Below are 18,138 nucleotides of genomic sequence, written 5' to 3'. Positions count from 1 at the left end.
ATCTTTACACTTTAGTACCTGGTCACTGTGGCATTCTGACAATTTTATACAAAAGTTCAAACATGAAGTGACAGCAACAAGGTACTAAGTGTAAAGATAGTTATCGATTGTACGGTGAAAAATTCTAGGAAACGAAATATGACAGGTAATGGTGGATGAACGATGACAGCGCGAATCTAGAAAATATTGAAATTCAGAGCCCTTAGTGTAAGTTTTCGGTTACAAAATATGTCTCGATCGCGTTCGCGTTAAAATCTCAATTTGTATGCAAACACGGACAGCGCCTCTAGCGGAACGTTTGCGATGTTCGTGTTCCATACAAATTGAGATTTAAACGCGAACGCGATCGAGACGTATTTTGTAATCGAAAACTTACACTAGGGGTACTGGAGTATAGTTAAAGAGTAAGTAAGAAAAGTTTTCCCATGTCAGTCTTTATAACATTGACATAAGATTGATTTTTACTTGGCGTGTGAAAAACTTTTTTTTACACCTATAAGTAACTATAATTTAATAATTAGGTACTTTCAGTGGTCCATATTCTCAGATCATACAAACAAGGTTCATATTCATGAACTATGACCTTTTGTTGGGTGTGTTATGATTACTTATGATTCGCATAACAATAATTTTAGATAGTTTTCACTTTGCACATAAATAAACGAAACGCGTATCAATCTACGTACATGATCAACCAGTATATATGTGGGATCGTTGAAGGCAAACAAACTTTTAAAAACAAAAAGTAAAAAAGTTTATTAAAAAAATTGAATATGGAATACACTGATAGCAAGGAAACAACAAAAATCACAACTAGCACGTAGGCTCACCCGATCATAACTCAAATCTTTTTTACTCATTCGCTCGTCTCATTCACTCCACATTAGTTGTCAGTCATTCGGTCGCTCGTTTACATCAAATCATTCTAACATTAATCCACCCTCATTCCCCATATATATGAAATGCACAACAAACTACATGTGTCGCATCGCACAGACTTAGCTGTCGTGCACGTGTACCAAAAACAGCTTGCAAAATACGAACTGTTAACGCTTAAATCAATATCTATTATCCCTGTAATATGTCGTAATGTATATTTATAGGGCAGTGACAAACACTCGCCGCCAACTGTACGGTAAGTGTTTTGCTCACTGTACTGTGCAAAAATTGCGTATTGAAGTAGGGGTCAATAAACTGTCGAAGTAGATTGACATTATGCCCAAGGGTGTTAAGTAGAACGGGTCGGGAGGATGTGCTACGTATGTATGAACCCTTTATTGTACAAAAGTAAAGAAACAAACACAATGAGGGCTAAAGACGGCGATGGCGTTAGCGTCGTGAGGTCTTTTTGACGTTACGGCACAGGGCGGCCACGCCATACAAAGTACGCGTTCTTGCATCTACATAGGCACGACGACGTCTGTACACGCGTCAATGTGTGCGTAAGACACACAGGGCTGACTATCGCAAAACCCTAGTACTATAGGGTATGTAGGTATGGCTTAGATGTGTAAATAAATGTAATCGTTAATCATATGTTTTTATTTAAACCTGCTTAAAATGTGTCTGTCTATGTATTTAAGCATTATTATTATTTTAAATTACAATAAATATATGACTACAAACTTGAACGAATTATTCGGTACCTAAATAATTAGTTATTTCATGTATTAATCGCGATACTTTTAGAAAGCATTATTATTTACATTAGGAAATCGAAAAAAACTCTTTTTCTTATCTTTGGCTGTTGGCAAACACCCATACAATGCACAGTATATCACCATTTCGTTCGCAAAATTATTGCTCCCAATCTTAGTGCCGTGCGGCCGACATACATCGCGTCGCGCACCGACTGCTTTCCTGCAGTTTTCCTGCAATCTGCGCTTGAGGGTGGGGTAACTCTTACCGGTGCGGGGCGGAGCGTGGCCATTCTGTACGTCAGTACTATTATATATTCTGTGGTTACGGTCTTGGTTGCGATTGGTTCATTTAGTTATTAGCCAATTGCAAGCAAGACCGTAACGTCAAAAAAACCTCACGATACTAACGCCATCTAGCGATATTTTGCCTGTCTTTTAGCCCTAATTGAAAAACTTTGATCTACTTACACAGTCGCGTAACAGGGTGGCACCTTTTCATAATTAATTTTGGTATGATTTCTTTGGCAGATTAGATTAGATTTATTTATTACCTTTTAAAATACATTATAAACACAGTCATGTCAGTTAATTACAAGAAATTTACAAAAGAATCGACAAATGTATACGTATACAAAAAATAAATCATATTTCAATAAATTGTCAGCCAAAAATAAAAATAGAATTTACAATGCCAAATTAGAGTTCAATTCAATAATAATAATTAAAAGCAAAGCAAGAATATAAATCTAAGTAAAGTTTATGCAATAGGAACAATCAATCAAACGAACAATAAAATTATTAAAATGTCAACGTAATAAAATTAAAATGGACTTCACAAAACTGTGAAAAATGTCAACAGAACAAAAACAAGAGAACAAAACAAGGTACATACAAACAAAAATGAAATGCATACAATCATCATCATCATCATCATCGGCCTATCTTAGTCCACTGCTGGACATAGGCTTCTCCAGTTGCACGCCACTGAGCACGATCCTCGGCCAGTCTCATCCAGTTCTTGCCAGCTAACCTGCGAAGATCATCGCTCCACCTAGTGTGAGGGCGTCCTACGCCACGCTTGCCGATTCGCGGTCTCCACTCAAGAACTCGTTTGCCCCAACGGTTATCAGTTCTTCGACTGATATGGCCGGCCCACTGCCCCTTCAGTTTGCTTATCCGGTGAGCTATGTCGATGACTTTAGTTCTGTGTCATGCATACAATGTCAACATTAAATTTCACTGGTACGAGATTCAGTTTCTTTGATTGTTAAAGGCGAAGTTATCGTTTTGAGGGATAGCTACCAGTCAAATGAGTAAGGGGAGCATATAAGTTGAAAATAGATTTAAGAAATAATGAAAATACATGGAGTACTTTAACAAATTCCGATATACAATACAGTACAATAGCTCTTTATTGCACACCAACACACAGTAAGCAGTACAGATAACACAGATATAGTATATAGATATTTAGCAACCATAATGCGTAGTTCATTAGTGGAAACTGTTTTTGTGTTATCCATATATTCATGTGCATTATATTTTTGCTGTTTGTTTCCCTTTATCAATAAATAAATAAATAAATTATTTTTTGAGAATTCCCATGGTAAGTTAGTTAAAGCCTTGATTCAATTCAACTGTCAGAATACGAGTAAAGTCTATTAATTCATATTTCCCTAACTGGAAAGGTCATATTATATATTAAATCCGATCCAATTTCCATAGGAGCCCCATCAATTCTACACTGACACACATTCACCCACGCATTGAAATATTAATGGGTATACGTCAGTTCGTCCGTCTGTACGATACTTATATCTTTATAAACGACCTTTGTATAACACAGTAAGGCTAGAGTCACATGTCCACCGAAGAAATCATACCAAATGTTAATCGAGAACGCACTTAGGTAATTTATTATGTAATTAGACTATACCCCGGCTTTGCACGCGTAATAAATAGATACATTGAATCTGGCAGTTGAATTAAAACTTTATTGATAATACCCAAAGAATATTATCGTAGTTTTCATTGACGTTTCATTTACCGTAAATAATTTTTTTTTTTCTTTATTATGATTTGTAATTCTTTTGTGTTTTTTTTTGTATAATTTTATTTTTACAGCGTAATGCTGTATTTTTTTATTGACAAATAAATAAAGAAATTAATTAAAAACAACCGTGCCAAATATCATAATAACTCAAAATCAAGCGGTTGAGGATTAGAGATTTTATATTAATTGATTGATTTTATTTCATATTTTCAATTTTGTGTCGATTCTGGTGTGAAAACCTGAAAAGGTAGGGTTTGGTGAAACTAAATTGTACAAATATATCTGTAATTAACTGTAACCTAAATTCCACAAACAATAAAATGATTATGATTGTAAAAAAAACAGCAAAATTATTGGACTCTATGTCATTAATTAATGTTGTCATAAATTAATAAATGAAGCTCACATAAATCGTTTTCTAGATTTTTTACCATACAACAGCAAAGCCTACTAGACACTGGCAAAATTGTCATCCAATGGACAGAGCCACAAAAAAAAAACTAGATACTTAAGCTAGGTGACAGTAGATGTCTCCACTTAGCTCCGCATCTTTGGACACCAACCCTAATAGAGACATACACCACCCTTACACGAGCCATTCAATACAAAATGATAACTGACACGCGATCTATAATTGAAAATAATTGTTCAGTTACAATGAAATTTATAGGGAAAATGGAGGCAATTTGTAATTCGCGTTTTATTAGATTTAATGTTTAGATCACTGGAATATATTCGTCGGTTTAAAAAGCCCCCAGAAAACCCTCCTTAAAATTTACAAAGTTTTTGGTTCCTTAATCAAACTTTTAATTTGTATGCATGCTTTTGTTTTACATTTTTATTCTAAGTCAAAGTCAAAGTAAAAATATCTTTATTCAATTTAGGCTATAGCAAACACTTATGAATGCCAAAAAAAATCTACCACCTACTACATATTGACACTTGATTTGACTTTATTTTTGTTTTCAGAGCCATATAAAAAAAAAACTTAATTAGTTACAATGGAAGAATAGATAGCTGTTGGGGGAGTAAAGTCTTGGAATCGCGACCATGATACCGGCACATGAAGCTTTGGCAGGCCGGCCACTCCCACTAAGTAGGTGGACTGATAATATCGTGAGAGTTGCGGGTAACGGGTGATACAAGTGGAGGCCTTTGTTCAGCAGTGGTCTTCCGATGATGATAAGTTACATGGCTCATCTAGACTTCGTAAAGAGCTGGCATGTGAACCGTCGGGTGTACATGAAATATGTAAACGGTATCGACGTAATTATGACTGCCGCATGACTCGTTGTCGTCATAATTGAATTGTATTCATAGCTTCGATACTAAAGGCTGACATTCATTCATTTTATATTGCAACATTCTTTACACTTACTATAACATACACCAGTCATATTGACATAGGTGTCGGTGATTTTATTTAAAGGAATATTTTCTAATCCCTCAGACTTGTTCTATGACAAATACTTTTATACATTGTGAATTATTTTACTTCCAAGACTATGGATAATCTTCGGCATTTTAACGCACAAAAACGCAAAATAACACTTTAAAATATCACGCGCCAACAACGTTAAACTTTGACAGCAATAAGCAGATGACATTTGAATTTAGTGTTACCAGTGCAAAAAATTAGTTCTTTTGGTTTCCCGCAATATGGCGAGGTTTTTTATAACTCTGGTCATCCTTTATTGGAATTCACTGGCTTAAATATACTTTTACAAAAATACCCTTTTTCATTTCAGGCTTTCGATGTAACGTAAAATCTAGATAATTTTGCGTAGTTTACTCTTTAATAGTACCTACTGAATAGAGTTGGGATGTCAATAATACGTAAATTGAATGTTTTTTGCCGATAAATCATGCCGACTCAACGTATATTATAGGAGACATCATCGAAAATACAAACTGAGACATGGATGCACAGAAAAACCAGAAAAAGAGACCAGCACTGAGAATCGAACCCAGGTCCTCAGCTATCCATGCTGCGTGCTCTAACCCCTACACCACTGCTGGACAGGAATCTAGACACGAATTTTTCCTATGCATACATATCTCAGGTTGCTTATTTCAACTATGCTACTTAAGCAGCAGCCAGACGTCACATTCTTTGGAACCAACCGCTCACCCAGACAAGAGATGTCGCTACTAAGCAATCTAATTATGATTGGTTTTTTGGAGTCTTTTTGTATTTTTAATAATACAAAACTAAGACTCCAAAAAACCAATTATATGAGACCTTTCAACCCCCTCTCTGCTTTACGGATATTTTTGTTACATTCTGTATAATTTTGATTTTAAATTGTTGCAGATAGAGCCTTTTGTTGACTGTAGGTAACTACTTGTAACTCTGTTAAAGACTTACAGCCTTATTCATAAAAAGTTAGAGCCTCCTTGAAGGCTCCTTGAAGGCCCGATGCTAAAAAACGTGATTCATAAACGTCTGTTAGCGCTAATCAGTCGATCAAGGCTCTGCTAAAGTTAGTGGACCGTAGACCCTCCTTTATCTCTCTGCTAAGTCACAAAATGGCCGCCACAAGTTTGAACAGCTGACTTTGACTAGAGCAAAAAACCATAGGTACCGAAGATATTTATAGTGAAGGCAGGGCTACGCAGATTAAAAAAAAAATAGGAAAATTTATTTTCAGGAATTTGTATTTAAAAATCCTCTAAATTAGCAACAATAAATTAACAATAAATATGAAAAAAAAATAAGGATGATTAACATAATTATGGCTTTTTGCACAACATAAACATGCGGATCGGAAATGGCGGGAAAACAAACATCTCGCTTTTTATTTTTTTCCTGGTAATTTGCTGTCACTGCTGTCAATTTTTTTTTTTAATTATCGATTAGGCCATTTTTTGTCTTTGATTTGTCAAGGTGGCCAACATAACGCGTCTAATCCGTCTATCAGCAGCTCAACAACTAGCAGACTGCTAGCAAGCGTTTATGAATCATACTTCTTGACAACCGTCTAACAAGCTTAATCAGTCTGCTAAGTAACAGACCGATCAAACCTCAATTAAGGATTTTTTATGAATAAGGCTGTTACAGCCTTATTCATAAAAAGTTAGAGCCTCCTTGAAGGCTCCTTGAAGGCCCGATGCTAAAAAACATGATTCATAAACGTCTGTTAGCGCTAATCAGTCGATCAAGGCTCTGCTAAAGTTAGAGGACCGTAGACCCTCCTTTATCTCTCTGCTAAGTCACAAAATGGCCGCCACAAGTTTGAACAGCTGACTTTGACTAGAGCAAAAAACCATAGGTACCGAAGATATTTATAGTGAAGGCAGGGCTACGCAGATTAAAAAAAAACTGGAAAATTTATTTTCAGGAATTTGTATTTAAAAATCCTCTAAATTAGCAACAATAAATTAACAATAAATATGAAAAAAATTAGGATGATTAACATAGTTAATTATGGCTTTTTGCACAACATAAACATGCGGATCGGAAATGGCGGGAAAACAAACATCTCGCTTTTTATTTTTTTTCCTGCTAATTTGCTGTCACTGCTGTCAATTTTTTTTTTATTATCGATTAGGCTATTTTTTGTCTTTGATTTATCAAGGTGGCCAACATAACGCGTCTAATCCGTCTATCAGCAGCTCAACAACTAGCAGACTGCTAGCAAGTGTTTATGAATCATACTTCTTGACAACCGTCTATTAAGCTTAATCAGTCTGCTAAGTAACAGACCGATCAAACCTCAATTAAGGTTTTTTTATGAATAAGGCTGTTAAAATTCAACAGTTGAGATATTTTTTGAGCTGACCACGATTCTAAAATCGAAACTACTGGATCTGTTTTTTCCTTCTTAGTTTTTAACTAAAGTTTTTTTTATTAAACAAAATGAAAAAGCAAAACTACAAAGCAGTGAGTCCGACATAAAATCCAGTTTCGAGTGTGTCTCGACCTAGAAGCCTAACATACGGTAGCGGCCATTACGGCCAACTGCCTTATATAATACTAGACTTATCACGTTGTTTGAATTATGTCGTGCGTTATTTACATTGCAGCGATCACGAAAAAAGCTTGTAAATGACTTAAGTCCTGTATAAATTCTGTGCATTACTATAAACAAAAGGTAATTCCACCTAGTTCATGAAACTTTTTCCATATTTTTCCTTCACTATCCTCCATCCTTTTAAAAGATAGCACACTGTCTAAAACATATTCCACCTTCGCGCTGTCGGTAAAGAGCAACTAAGTATCCTAGAGCCCCAAAGAGTGTTTGCACTCCTTAATATGTTTGTAGGTCTGTTTGTGCACCCTTAGAGCGTAAACATTTCCTAATCGTGTTTGTTTTTTTTGCCAATCTACGAAAGAGTACCTTCGTTTAAAGGCTTTCGCATGTCAAAAGAAATAGCGGAACCACAGTTCACACGTGTTTGTATGTTTGTCTTTAGAATTTACGCATATTGTGACTCAAATAAAGACAGATTACGAAATTCGGTATGGAGATAGCTTGGACCGTCCCAAAGATAGTATATGTAGTGCCGCGAGAGTTGAAGTGAATGATAACACACACAGCTACAGCCCGTCGTGTAATGACAGCAGGATTTTGACATTTACTCATTCATTTAATTAATTCTCATTTTGTATAACCAGTTTTTTTGTAGCTGTGTGAGTACCTAATCTAATCATTCCCGCGTTTTTCCAGTGATAAGATAAAAACTAGATCGATTGTTCATCCCCGAAAGCCCCTAAATACATACCAAATTTAATCGAAATCGTTGGAGCCGTTTCGGTCGTTTTCGTTTTGGAATAAAATTTGGCATGTAGGGGTTTCCCGGGATGAAAAATCGATCTAGCTTTGCCATATGTACACAAGAATTGCTCATTTAAAGGTATTAGATAATACATTCAATCGCAGCCAGTGTGCAGTTAGTTGTAGTAGGTAGTTGGAATGCAGTCCGTTTGTACTGGCCCTATAGGTACTAAGTAAAAGGTTGTAAGTCAGGAGCCTACCTATTACGGCTTTATAAGATACAGCCCCATGACAGACATTCGGACAGTGGAGCCTTAGTATAAAGTCTCATCAGCACCCTAAAACAACCCTTAAGACCATATCAATACGACATCTAAACGCATAAAGACTTACAACTCAATGGAGAATTAATAGCTCAATCAAATAAAGTAAAATTTTCCAATGGGACAAAGTTGTAAAAGGGATTACATCCCCAATTAGTTGCAACCCTTGCTCTCTAAGGGGTCCCTTAGAATCTCAGAAATAAATCTTTCTGTCATTTGCTATCAGATTTCGTCAAACCATTTTGTGGAACAGGTCATAGAAGACAACGTGTAAATAAAACTATTTTTAACCGAAATAAAGGTGTTTGTTTGATCGCTATGTGTGTCTGTCTGTGGCCCCGTAGCACTTAAACGGGTGGACCGATTTAAATGCAGTTTTTTATTTGAAAGCAGGTTTTCTAGCGATGGTTCACATGACATGACATTGACATGTTTTATCAAAATCGGTTCAGCCACTTTTGAGATATTGAACTTTAAAGTGATAAAGTCGGGGGTTTTCCGACTTTTTGTTGGTTAGGTTATTGTTTAATTAAATTAAATTTTGGGTTAGGACTTTGTTATGGAACTTGAAAAAAAAACTACCGACTTTTTTTATTTTGGTAAAGGTTGCGCTTACAAACTAACTTTTTTTATTAAAAAATTGCGTCCAAATAGGTAAATTGAAAATACAAACTGAAATATAGATGCACAGAAAAACCAGAAAAATAAGACCATCACTGGGAATCGAACCCAGGTCCTCGGTATTATTTTTCTGGTTTTTCTGTGCATCTATATTTCAGTTTGTATTTTCAATTTAGGTTTTACGGGATTACCGTAAAAGTAAAAATTTGGAATTGAAATAAAAAATACAGAAAGATTCCAAAAAAACAATCCAAATAGGTACTTTTGTTTGGTAGGGAGCTTTTGTTTCCTTGGAACGCCACGAACGTACACACAATTTAATAAAAACACTTATATTTGTTGTAAAACTATACTATACTGTTTTTTTTATTTATTACACTGAAGTGCAAAAAAAAATACGATCGTATTACTGATAGACAACGGCCGATATTTTTTTTTAGTAATATTTAATTAATTAAGATATCATTTATTATTGTAATTAATTATATTCATGATCATTTTTTTGGCAACCCATACGGGTTTTGTTCAGAAACTCGTTTCATTTGATAAAATAATATTTTTTATCCGGTCAACAAATCATTGAAGGTCGATCTTACTTCGGATCTCAGACCATCAAGAGACTTTTGTACACGACTGGGCTTCTTTGTAGCTGTCGCTTCCGAATGGGCCTTACAAGCCATGTGCATAAATGTCGCACCATCATGCTTAAAGCATCTTTCCTAGACGACGGGCAATGATAATGAGTACACTTATAGGTATAACTCCCGGTCGCTACTTCCCGCTTCAGCCTGTGGCTTGGGCGGGCCGGTGTAAAGAGACATTTACGCTAGAAGTTGTGTCGCAGTCGCTGAGTGCAAGTTTTAATTGCGTGGAGGCGGCGGGGCCCCATTTGCAGCGGGGAAATAATTTCACGCTTATTAAGAGCAGCTTTAATAGTTGTTAATGTGTTTGATGGAAGTAGAATGAACACTATATTTAGATTACCGATACGGATCGGATTATAGTCGAATATAAAAACTTTTATTCGCCTTTTTATTGAATATTCAGTGAATTTGACAACTTTGAACATGAAGCTACCGTGAGACTCACTCATAAAGAGCTAAACTCGATTTAAGACGTGAGTAATCCGTTTTAGTTCACTATGAATTCGAAAAAACAAAATTATATTTTATTATAATAGTAGTTTTTGTTCTGAGTTTTTATTTAATGTGGATAGTTAAGCTAGAATTTGAATATAAGGTTACATTTGAACTTGTGATATTTCATTTTATCATTGAACTCGCTTTCTCGCAATAAAACTGAAGCTTTACTGTAAAATGTAAACTTTATGCAAAGTATTGCATGCTAAGGATCTGAGAAGTGAGTTTTAAGATAAGTTATAAAATGTGCATTTGTTTAAACTTTGCAGAACTTTTGCTTAGTGCAATGAGCCCCGTGAGAATGCAGAAGGGTAGCGAAGTGTTTGAAGCTAAGTTACTCAGATTGGCCTGTTGGGACAACAGCAAGCGTATACGTTTTAGTAAAACTTGATAATGCTAGCATGCTCGAAACAATTTTTTCCTCTTTCTTTTTTGCATATTTAGTTATAAAACATAAATTGTAAAAAATAAATAAATTATAACTATTTAATTTTGACTATCAGTAAATAAATTGTGTTTTTGAGTAAAATATGTCCATTCCTTTGCGTCTCTGTTTTCATATACAGATCCTTTTTAAAAACTTTTATGCAATAATAATGTTTATTTATTACTTGGGTTGGGTCAAATAATGCAGGTCGAATTGCACCCACTTTCAGTGGTCAGATTTAGTTAAAATTTGGCACACATACCTGGATAGATAACAATGCCACTAATGTACCTAAAACCAAAAAAAAATAGTCCCAAAACCAATTAAATAAATCTCTTTGACGTAGTTGCCTGTATTTTATTTATTTCATGAGTAAATTTGAATCAAGTGTTTAAAACCAATATTTGTTATACTAGCCGTTGCCTGCGACTCCGTCCGCGTAGTATACGTTAGTCGCTATCCCGCGGGAACTGTGCAAGTTTCCGGGATAAAACTATTCCTATGTCCTTCACGGGGACTCAAACTATCTGTATACCGAACATCCAAACATCTAAACATCTTCACAAACTTTCACATTTATAATATTAGTAGGAAGTAGGATTATCGCTGTTATTGGCGCCGCACCCCACCGGACGGATCGCTCCATAACGAGATCACGAATCAACTTTACTGTCCCCCCACAATAAAGGGGGGGGGGGGGGGGTTAGGCTCGTATTGAAATATGGGTAAAAGCTAGCGAAATACTCGTATAAGCATGTAACGGATCAATATAATGGTATGTTTAAATACTTTTCAGGGTTCTGTAGTTCTACAAGGAACCCTAAGTTTCGCAATATCCTTCCGTCTGTTTGTCCATCTGTATATCAATCCGGAGGTTTAGCTTAGAGACTTAATGCTAGGTAGCTATATTTTTCAATTGGTACAGTCACCAGCATTAATATCTGACACAGCGGAGCGTGCAGAAATATCTGACACGTCCTTCCGGCCCTAGAAATAGGGTCGTATCAGATATTTATGCACGCTTGTTGTGTCAGATATTGGTGCTGGTGACTGTACGTAATATTAATTACGCAAAGTGGTAAAATACAACACATATGTATGTAATACAACACATAAGCTCGCTTTCGCTTTAAAGAACTGCATGGTTCATCCGTTTGAGAGCTACGATGCCACAGACAGACAGACTCTCTTTGTGTCGGGATTGTGTTCAACCGTGACCATACCGTGACACAATGACCTAACCAACAAAAAGTTGGAATCCCCGACTTTGTCACTTCAAAGTTCAATATCTCAAAAACAGCTAAACCAATTTTGATGAAACATATCTAACAACCATCGCTAGAAACCTTGCTTTTAAATAAAAAAAACCGCGTTCAAATCGGTTTACCCGTTTAAGAGCTACGGTGCCACAGACAGACACACATAGTGGTCATACTTATAACACCCTTCTTTTTGCGTCGGGGGTTAAAAAGAGGGGTGTGACCTATGGACAGATTTTTTTTTCATGACACGCCTTTAAAAACATAAGTCTTAGGTCTAACGTCTAGACCACACATTTAACAACAGGCACATCTAACAACTTAAGGTAGTAAATTTCTTCGACGACTGTACTCGTAGAGTACATAAGAAGCTAGTGCACTTCTAACACTTTTAGTGCTTTCCACGCGCCAAATTGCTCATAATTGGGGCCAGTTGCTTAACTCCAGCCTTTGTGAGCGTTGCAGTGAAGCATCTTAGCTGCATAAGTTGCAATTTGCATCGGCAGGTAACTCATTACATTAGAATTAATTGCTGTGTGCTGTGGGAAGGTGACCTACTAAGGAACTTTACTTAAGAAGCTATAGTAGCTTAGTGGTTCGACTTGTGGCATCTTAAGCAGTTGATTGTGGGTTCAAACCCGGGCAACCGGGACCAGGGGTTCAGCTGTTATAGTTTTTTCAAAATATTTTTTTTTACGTATAGCACAATTAAGTATATGATTATGTTTATTTTACCCAGATTTTTCAAGCCATTGCTTTAGCTTGTAGAGGGAGGACACTTCACAAACAAAACATAGCACTTTAATACTGAATATTTTGCAAATGAACCACTAAATCGAAAAATAGTATTAGCAAACCTATGCAGGTGGTAGGTGGTAGGACCAAGTGCAAGGTCCGCCCGGATTGCTACCACCATCTTGCTTGCTAATCCTGCCGTGAAGCAGGAGTGCTTGCACTGTTGTGTTTCGGCGTGGACAGTAAGACAGCCGGTGAAATTACTGGCACTTGAGGTATCCCATCCTCTAGGTTGCAATACCCCTGGTGTTGCAGATGTTTATGGGCGGTGGTGATCTCTTACCACCAGGAGACCCACTTGTTCGTTTTCCATCCAGTCGAGAAAAAAAAAGTATACTGTTTTTAAAGGCCTAGCCAACATTGCCTCCTAAGCGGAGGATCGTGGGTTGTGACCCGGGTACATATCTCTAAGTTTTTCAGTAGGTAGGTATTTGAACAAAATTACATTTCAAATTTACATCGCGTTGCAATTTAGGTACTACAAGCTCTGGCCTTCTCATTATAAAAAGAGTTCTGTCCCCAACAGTGCCACTGTTTGTTTTTTGATACATCTAGTTTTTGAACTTATGTATGTTTTCCTTCGGCTTCTTTATATACGTACAGTTTTTTAACCAATCAAATAAGAGAAGTTCCCAGTACAGCTCAAGGTTCCTAAAACGACTGTATGTCGTGTACAGAACCCATAAAAACGATTGCCTCGAACAGATAGCAGCAATAAAGTGTATGGCTGTATGACTTCTCGTACCTTTGACTTTTACGTGGATAAAAGGCAATTTATTTCTTGGACTCAATGGCTCCATGGTTGGGTCGTTATTACACAAGGAAGGTATCTCTATGGCTATCAGTAGGTAGTATAAGTATGTATAGTGCTATTAAACTGACTATCACAATGAGGGTTATCGTTTTTTGTCTTTCTAGACGGCGCCACTGTTGCGTGAGGTTTTTAAGTGTGGCTTTCAAAGTCTGTTATTACGGGCGTGAAAACAAAGTTAAGATTAAAATCATATTTAATTCACCTTAAAACCGTACCATAAATATCGAGCAACCACAGTCTTACGTAATCCCGTTTTGTTCGGAAAATAAGGGAGGCAAAAGTTTTCGAAAGGCAAAACTGTCTCAAAATACAGACATTCATGGCCACTTATCGCATAATTGCCATAATTAATTTCAGGTAATGCAAAATATTCACAAAATTATTCTAATTATGAATAAACCCGCGTAGCTCACCCAAAAACTATGAGATTTGACATTTCGGAGACCTCACGCTACACTAGCGCCTGTAGCGGCGAATTTATACGCGATAGCCCTCATTGCTTTGTGGAAGTATTTGGATGGTTTTTTTTTTTTAATTTTCACCTTCTTTTCTGTCGGTGGCTGATTGGCGCAAGTCCTCTATACCACGAAGTGCATAATTCGAACTTCATACTTACTTTTTATACTTTATACTTTTTTGATATTTCTGGGAAAATAGTAGATTAAAAGTATTATAACCCAAATATTTTTAGAATGGGCAAATTATTAGCTTTCATTTGATTCCCATATTGTTACAATACAAAAGTTTTATTTTTATTCCATCGCCATATTTTTTTTCGCAGACGCCATATTGAAATATTATAAACTCTATGTCACTCCGACAGTTATGACGAATCCAATGATACCTCATATGTTACAATCCGTCTAGCCGTTTAGGCTGCAGCGAGGACCAAAGAAATGGACATATATATACCCACATACATACATAGTTACATATATACATATGCTCGAAAATCATAACCCTCCTTCGGGCAGTCGGTTAAAAACACATTGCTCGCAAGACATCCTCGCACATCTCTGGTGGAAACACGGTCTTACGGTGAAGGGAAACGTGAGCGATGGGTCTCCTATTCTAAAACCAAGCACGTACAGCTTTATCCAGCACCAAAAGAAAAGATAAAACGATCTCTCTCAGACCTTAAAACAAGACAATCGTAAAGATCTCGCTTCTGGTCATAAAGGAGTTTTTTAAATGCCCCCTAAATACCTAAACCGGGGCGGGACAAATACTTTTTAATTAAAAACAGGGAATATCTTAATAATCTGTGCTTTATAAGGCGCGCTCTTTGTCGGTATTTCGGAGGCATTTTTGGGATAGTTAATGTAGTAGGAGTTGATGGAAATTAAAAACTTTTTTCGCGTTTCAAAGAATGTGTGAATTACGTTATATTTTCGGAATTGAATGATTGTATACAACGTGCCCTTTTCTTACGTGATTTATCATATGAAATCGAGAAACAGAGGTGCGAGCCCGGGCTTGAACCCACGATCCTCTTGAGAGGCCATAGGTCAAACCACTAGGCCATACAAACTTCTAATTTTACGACTAATTTACAATTATACTATACAATAACTCTTTACACAAGGTTTATGACTTTTGAAAGAGAATTATCCAGAATTTTATAATGGTTGTTAACAAAACAAATGTACTTATGTTTTATATAAAAATCCATTAAATAAAAATCTATCCAACCACCACTGAAATATTTAATAGCATGAATTTTGAGACAGCCAAAGAGTATAATTAATCATTAGTAGAGACAGCTTTAAAATATAACACCCTTAAATTTTTAGTTCGCAAAAATCTAAATATCCGTTGCCAAAAAAGTGAGCTATGTTCGTTATAGAGTTCGTTAGTGTAGCAAAAAGGTATTAAAATAAAAATACCAAAAATATCTCCAAACATAGCTACAACGTAATGCCGGCTCCACACACGCTCCATTATAAAGCTGCATCCACAGCACTGCACTCCAGCGTCAAATTGACTGCGCCGAATTACCGGCAAGAGGTGCCAGAGGGCGCTTGACCCATTTCGCTTTGCAGCTCGTGTAATCGCGTACTTGACGCAAAGCTGTTAAATAATGAAGCTTTATTTTTTAAACTAGCTGTTGCCTGCAATTTTGTCTACAAAGAATTCATTTGTCGTGCCCACGGGCACCTTATCCAATTCAGTCCATTTCAGAGTTCTTTAGGCGTGAAAACGTAACAAACAATCTCTCTACACTCCTCTTTGTCTATAACTCGCTCCCTCTAATTTATGTTGTTGCAGATCTCCTAGCTAGCATCTCTTGACGCTTCTCTTAACTACCTTTAAGTTACTTCATCGCGATCTACGGAATGCCATGTTACTTCTTTACCTTTCTTTATCTATCTCATCTTGCCGTACATTTTCTGCCTCATCTTTACTGCTTCCCCTTCACTATTCGTTCTCTGTAACTATCTCTATCTTGTTGCCAATCTACTGATTGCCCTATACTTGTAAGTATTACCCTTCACTTTTCTCCTTCTACCTTATCTTGCATTTTCTACCCCATCTTTACTGCTTACTTCACTCCCCGTCCTCCGTAACTGTATTCAACCTTGTCGCAAATCTACTAATTGCCCTATAACCCTTCACTTTTCTCTATCTATCTCATCTAACAGTACATTTCCTGCTCCATCCTTGCTGCTCTCTTAACTTCCCGCTCTCTGGAACTCTATCCTACCTTATCGCGGATCTCTTGGCGCATCTTTTCGCGCTCTTCCTCCATCTTGCGATGTTTCTCCTTACGCCGCTCCTCGGCCTCGCGGATGGCCTCCTGCCGCTCGCGTTCTGCCTCCTCTTCCTTTTCCTTGTCGTCGCTGTCAATCGCCGTCGCCTCCGACCGCGCCTGCGACAAAAAACAAAATGCTATTGATAATGACTACTTTAATGTTCACCACAGAAATTGCTGTTCTTATTGTGGTAAAACCAGCATTCCCACTACTACTTCTATCTAAACCACTAGGTTATCTTCGTTTTCTTGACAGTCATTTATAATTAAAAAAAACACCGAGGTGTATACGCGCATAACTTCCAAACGGCTGCATGAAATTGAACAGTATTTTTTTGAAAAGTTGGATGTAAGAGTAGGGCCCTGTCCACACTGCGAATTTTTTTCGCATGGTTTTTTTCTCGCCATTCTGTAACACATTGATTTTTTTACGAGTATATTATAACAGTATATTGGCGGAAAAAAAATCGCGAAGAAATTGTATGTAAAGCGCGGACAGGGCCTAAAATAATTGCATTCATAAGTCTTGACACTAAAACTGAGTGAGTGAGCGAGACAGAAGATGCTTGCAGGGTAGATTAAGCTTCATTATAGTCATTAGTAACACATAAAAGGCCGCGACCGGCAGCTAGTGTTTTATAAAATAAGTTTTACTTGATATGGGAGAAACTCCTGAAGTCAAAGTTTTCATTCATTCATTTTAAATAAACATGTCGCCTATCACTCTCATTCAATCATACATTCAATATTCAACTATCTCCATCTATTTGTCTCTTCCCCACACAATGGTCCTAGGAACAAAACATGGCGCGGAGCGCGACGATTGTTCAGATTGACGTGAAATGGATTTTTGAGCACCCGCCCGGCCGCCATATTGGATCGGCCCACTCGACTGGACGGAGCCGGTTAGATCCGCTTAGATCCAGTTAGAGGCTGTTAAAACCGGCCCGTGGGAGCAAATGTGTTTTTTAACCAATCGAAGCCTTCGAATAGAAAATTTGGGTTTGATTATGGCGCGTCGATTTGTTCCGTTTGTAATCAACGTTGTTGTACTTATTGTGGAAATGTTATAATGGCAAGTTCAGGGTTTAGATAAAAAACAATCAAAAACGTTTATTCTGTAAGTAGGCCGCAAAGGGCTCTTTTACATGTCACTTTTTATACTACCAGCATTTTCACAAATACATCATGCCAAGCCACATATTTTTAAAAAAGTGTAGAATTTTGTGAAGTTAGAGCTTGTAGAGTTAGGATTAGGACGCGTAGTTAAAAGCTTGCCTTGACATGAGATCTGATAACTTTTGACAGTGCGAGACATGTGAATAAGTCTTGGCAACATTTAACATGAAAATGTTTTTGGTGGGAAATAATTTAAACCGATTCAAAAATAGTTGTAATACGAATACATTGCTCAATTTTGGTTGATTTAACCTCTATCGTTAGATACGTGTCAAAAGCTTCGATCATCCATGCTTCCAAATGTAATGATGAATTTCAGATTACATAAAACTTTTCACAAAAGAAATAGCTATAAAAAAAACCCAACACGCGTAAAAAAGCGCGTCTAATCGCGTGCCAAATGCTCTGCATTTTTCAT

The 18,138-nt window shown here is 36.8% G+C and overlaps 1 protein-coding gene across 1 annotated transcript in view; it reads right to left on the bottom strand.

Moving 5' to 3' along the window:
- Nucleotides 1-16,646, bottom strand: part of cpx (synaptic transmission protein complexin) — a 46,067-nt gene extending 29,421 nt beyond the window's left edge. Inside the window, exon 1 of the mRNA XM_074107399.1 lies at nt 16,494-16,646. Coding sequence (XP_073963500.1) covers nt 16,494-16,538 — 45 coding nt within the window. The 5' untranslated portion in view covers nt 16,539-16,646. The remainder of the gene's footprint in view (nt 1-16,493) is intronic.
- Nucleotides 16,647-18,138: the final 1,492 nt, after the last annotated feature.

The sequence above is a fragment of the Choristoneura fumiferana genome, chromosome 25 (assembly GCF_025370935.1).
Source record: "Choristoneura fumiferana chromosome 25, NRCan_CFum_1, whole genome shotgun sequence".
Lineage (NCBI taxonomy): Eukaryota > Metazoa > Arthropoda > Insecta > Lepidoptera > Tortricidae > Choristoneura > Choristoneura fumiferana.
This window is presented reverse-complemented; position numbering and strand designations above follow the sequence as displayed.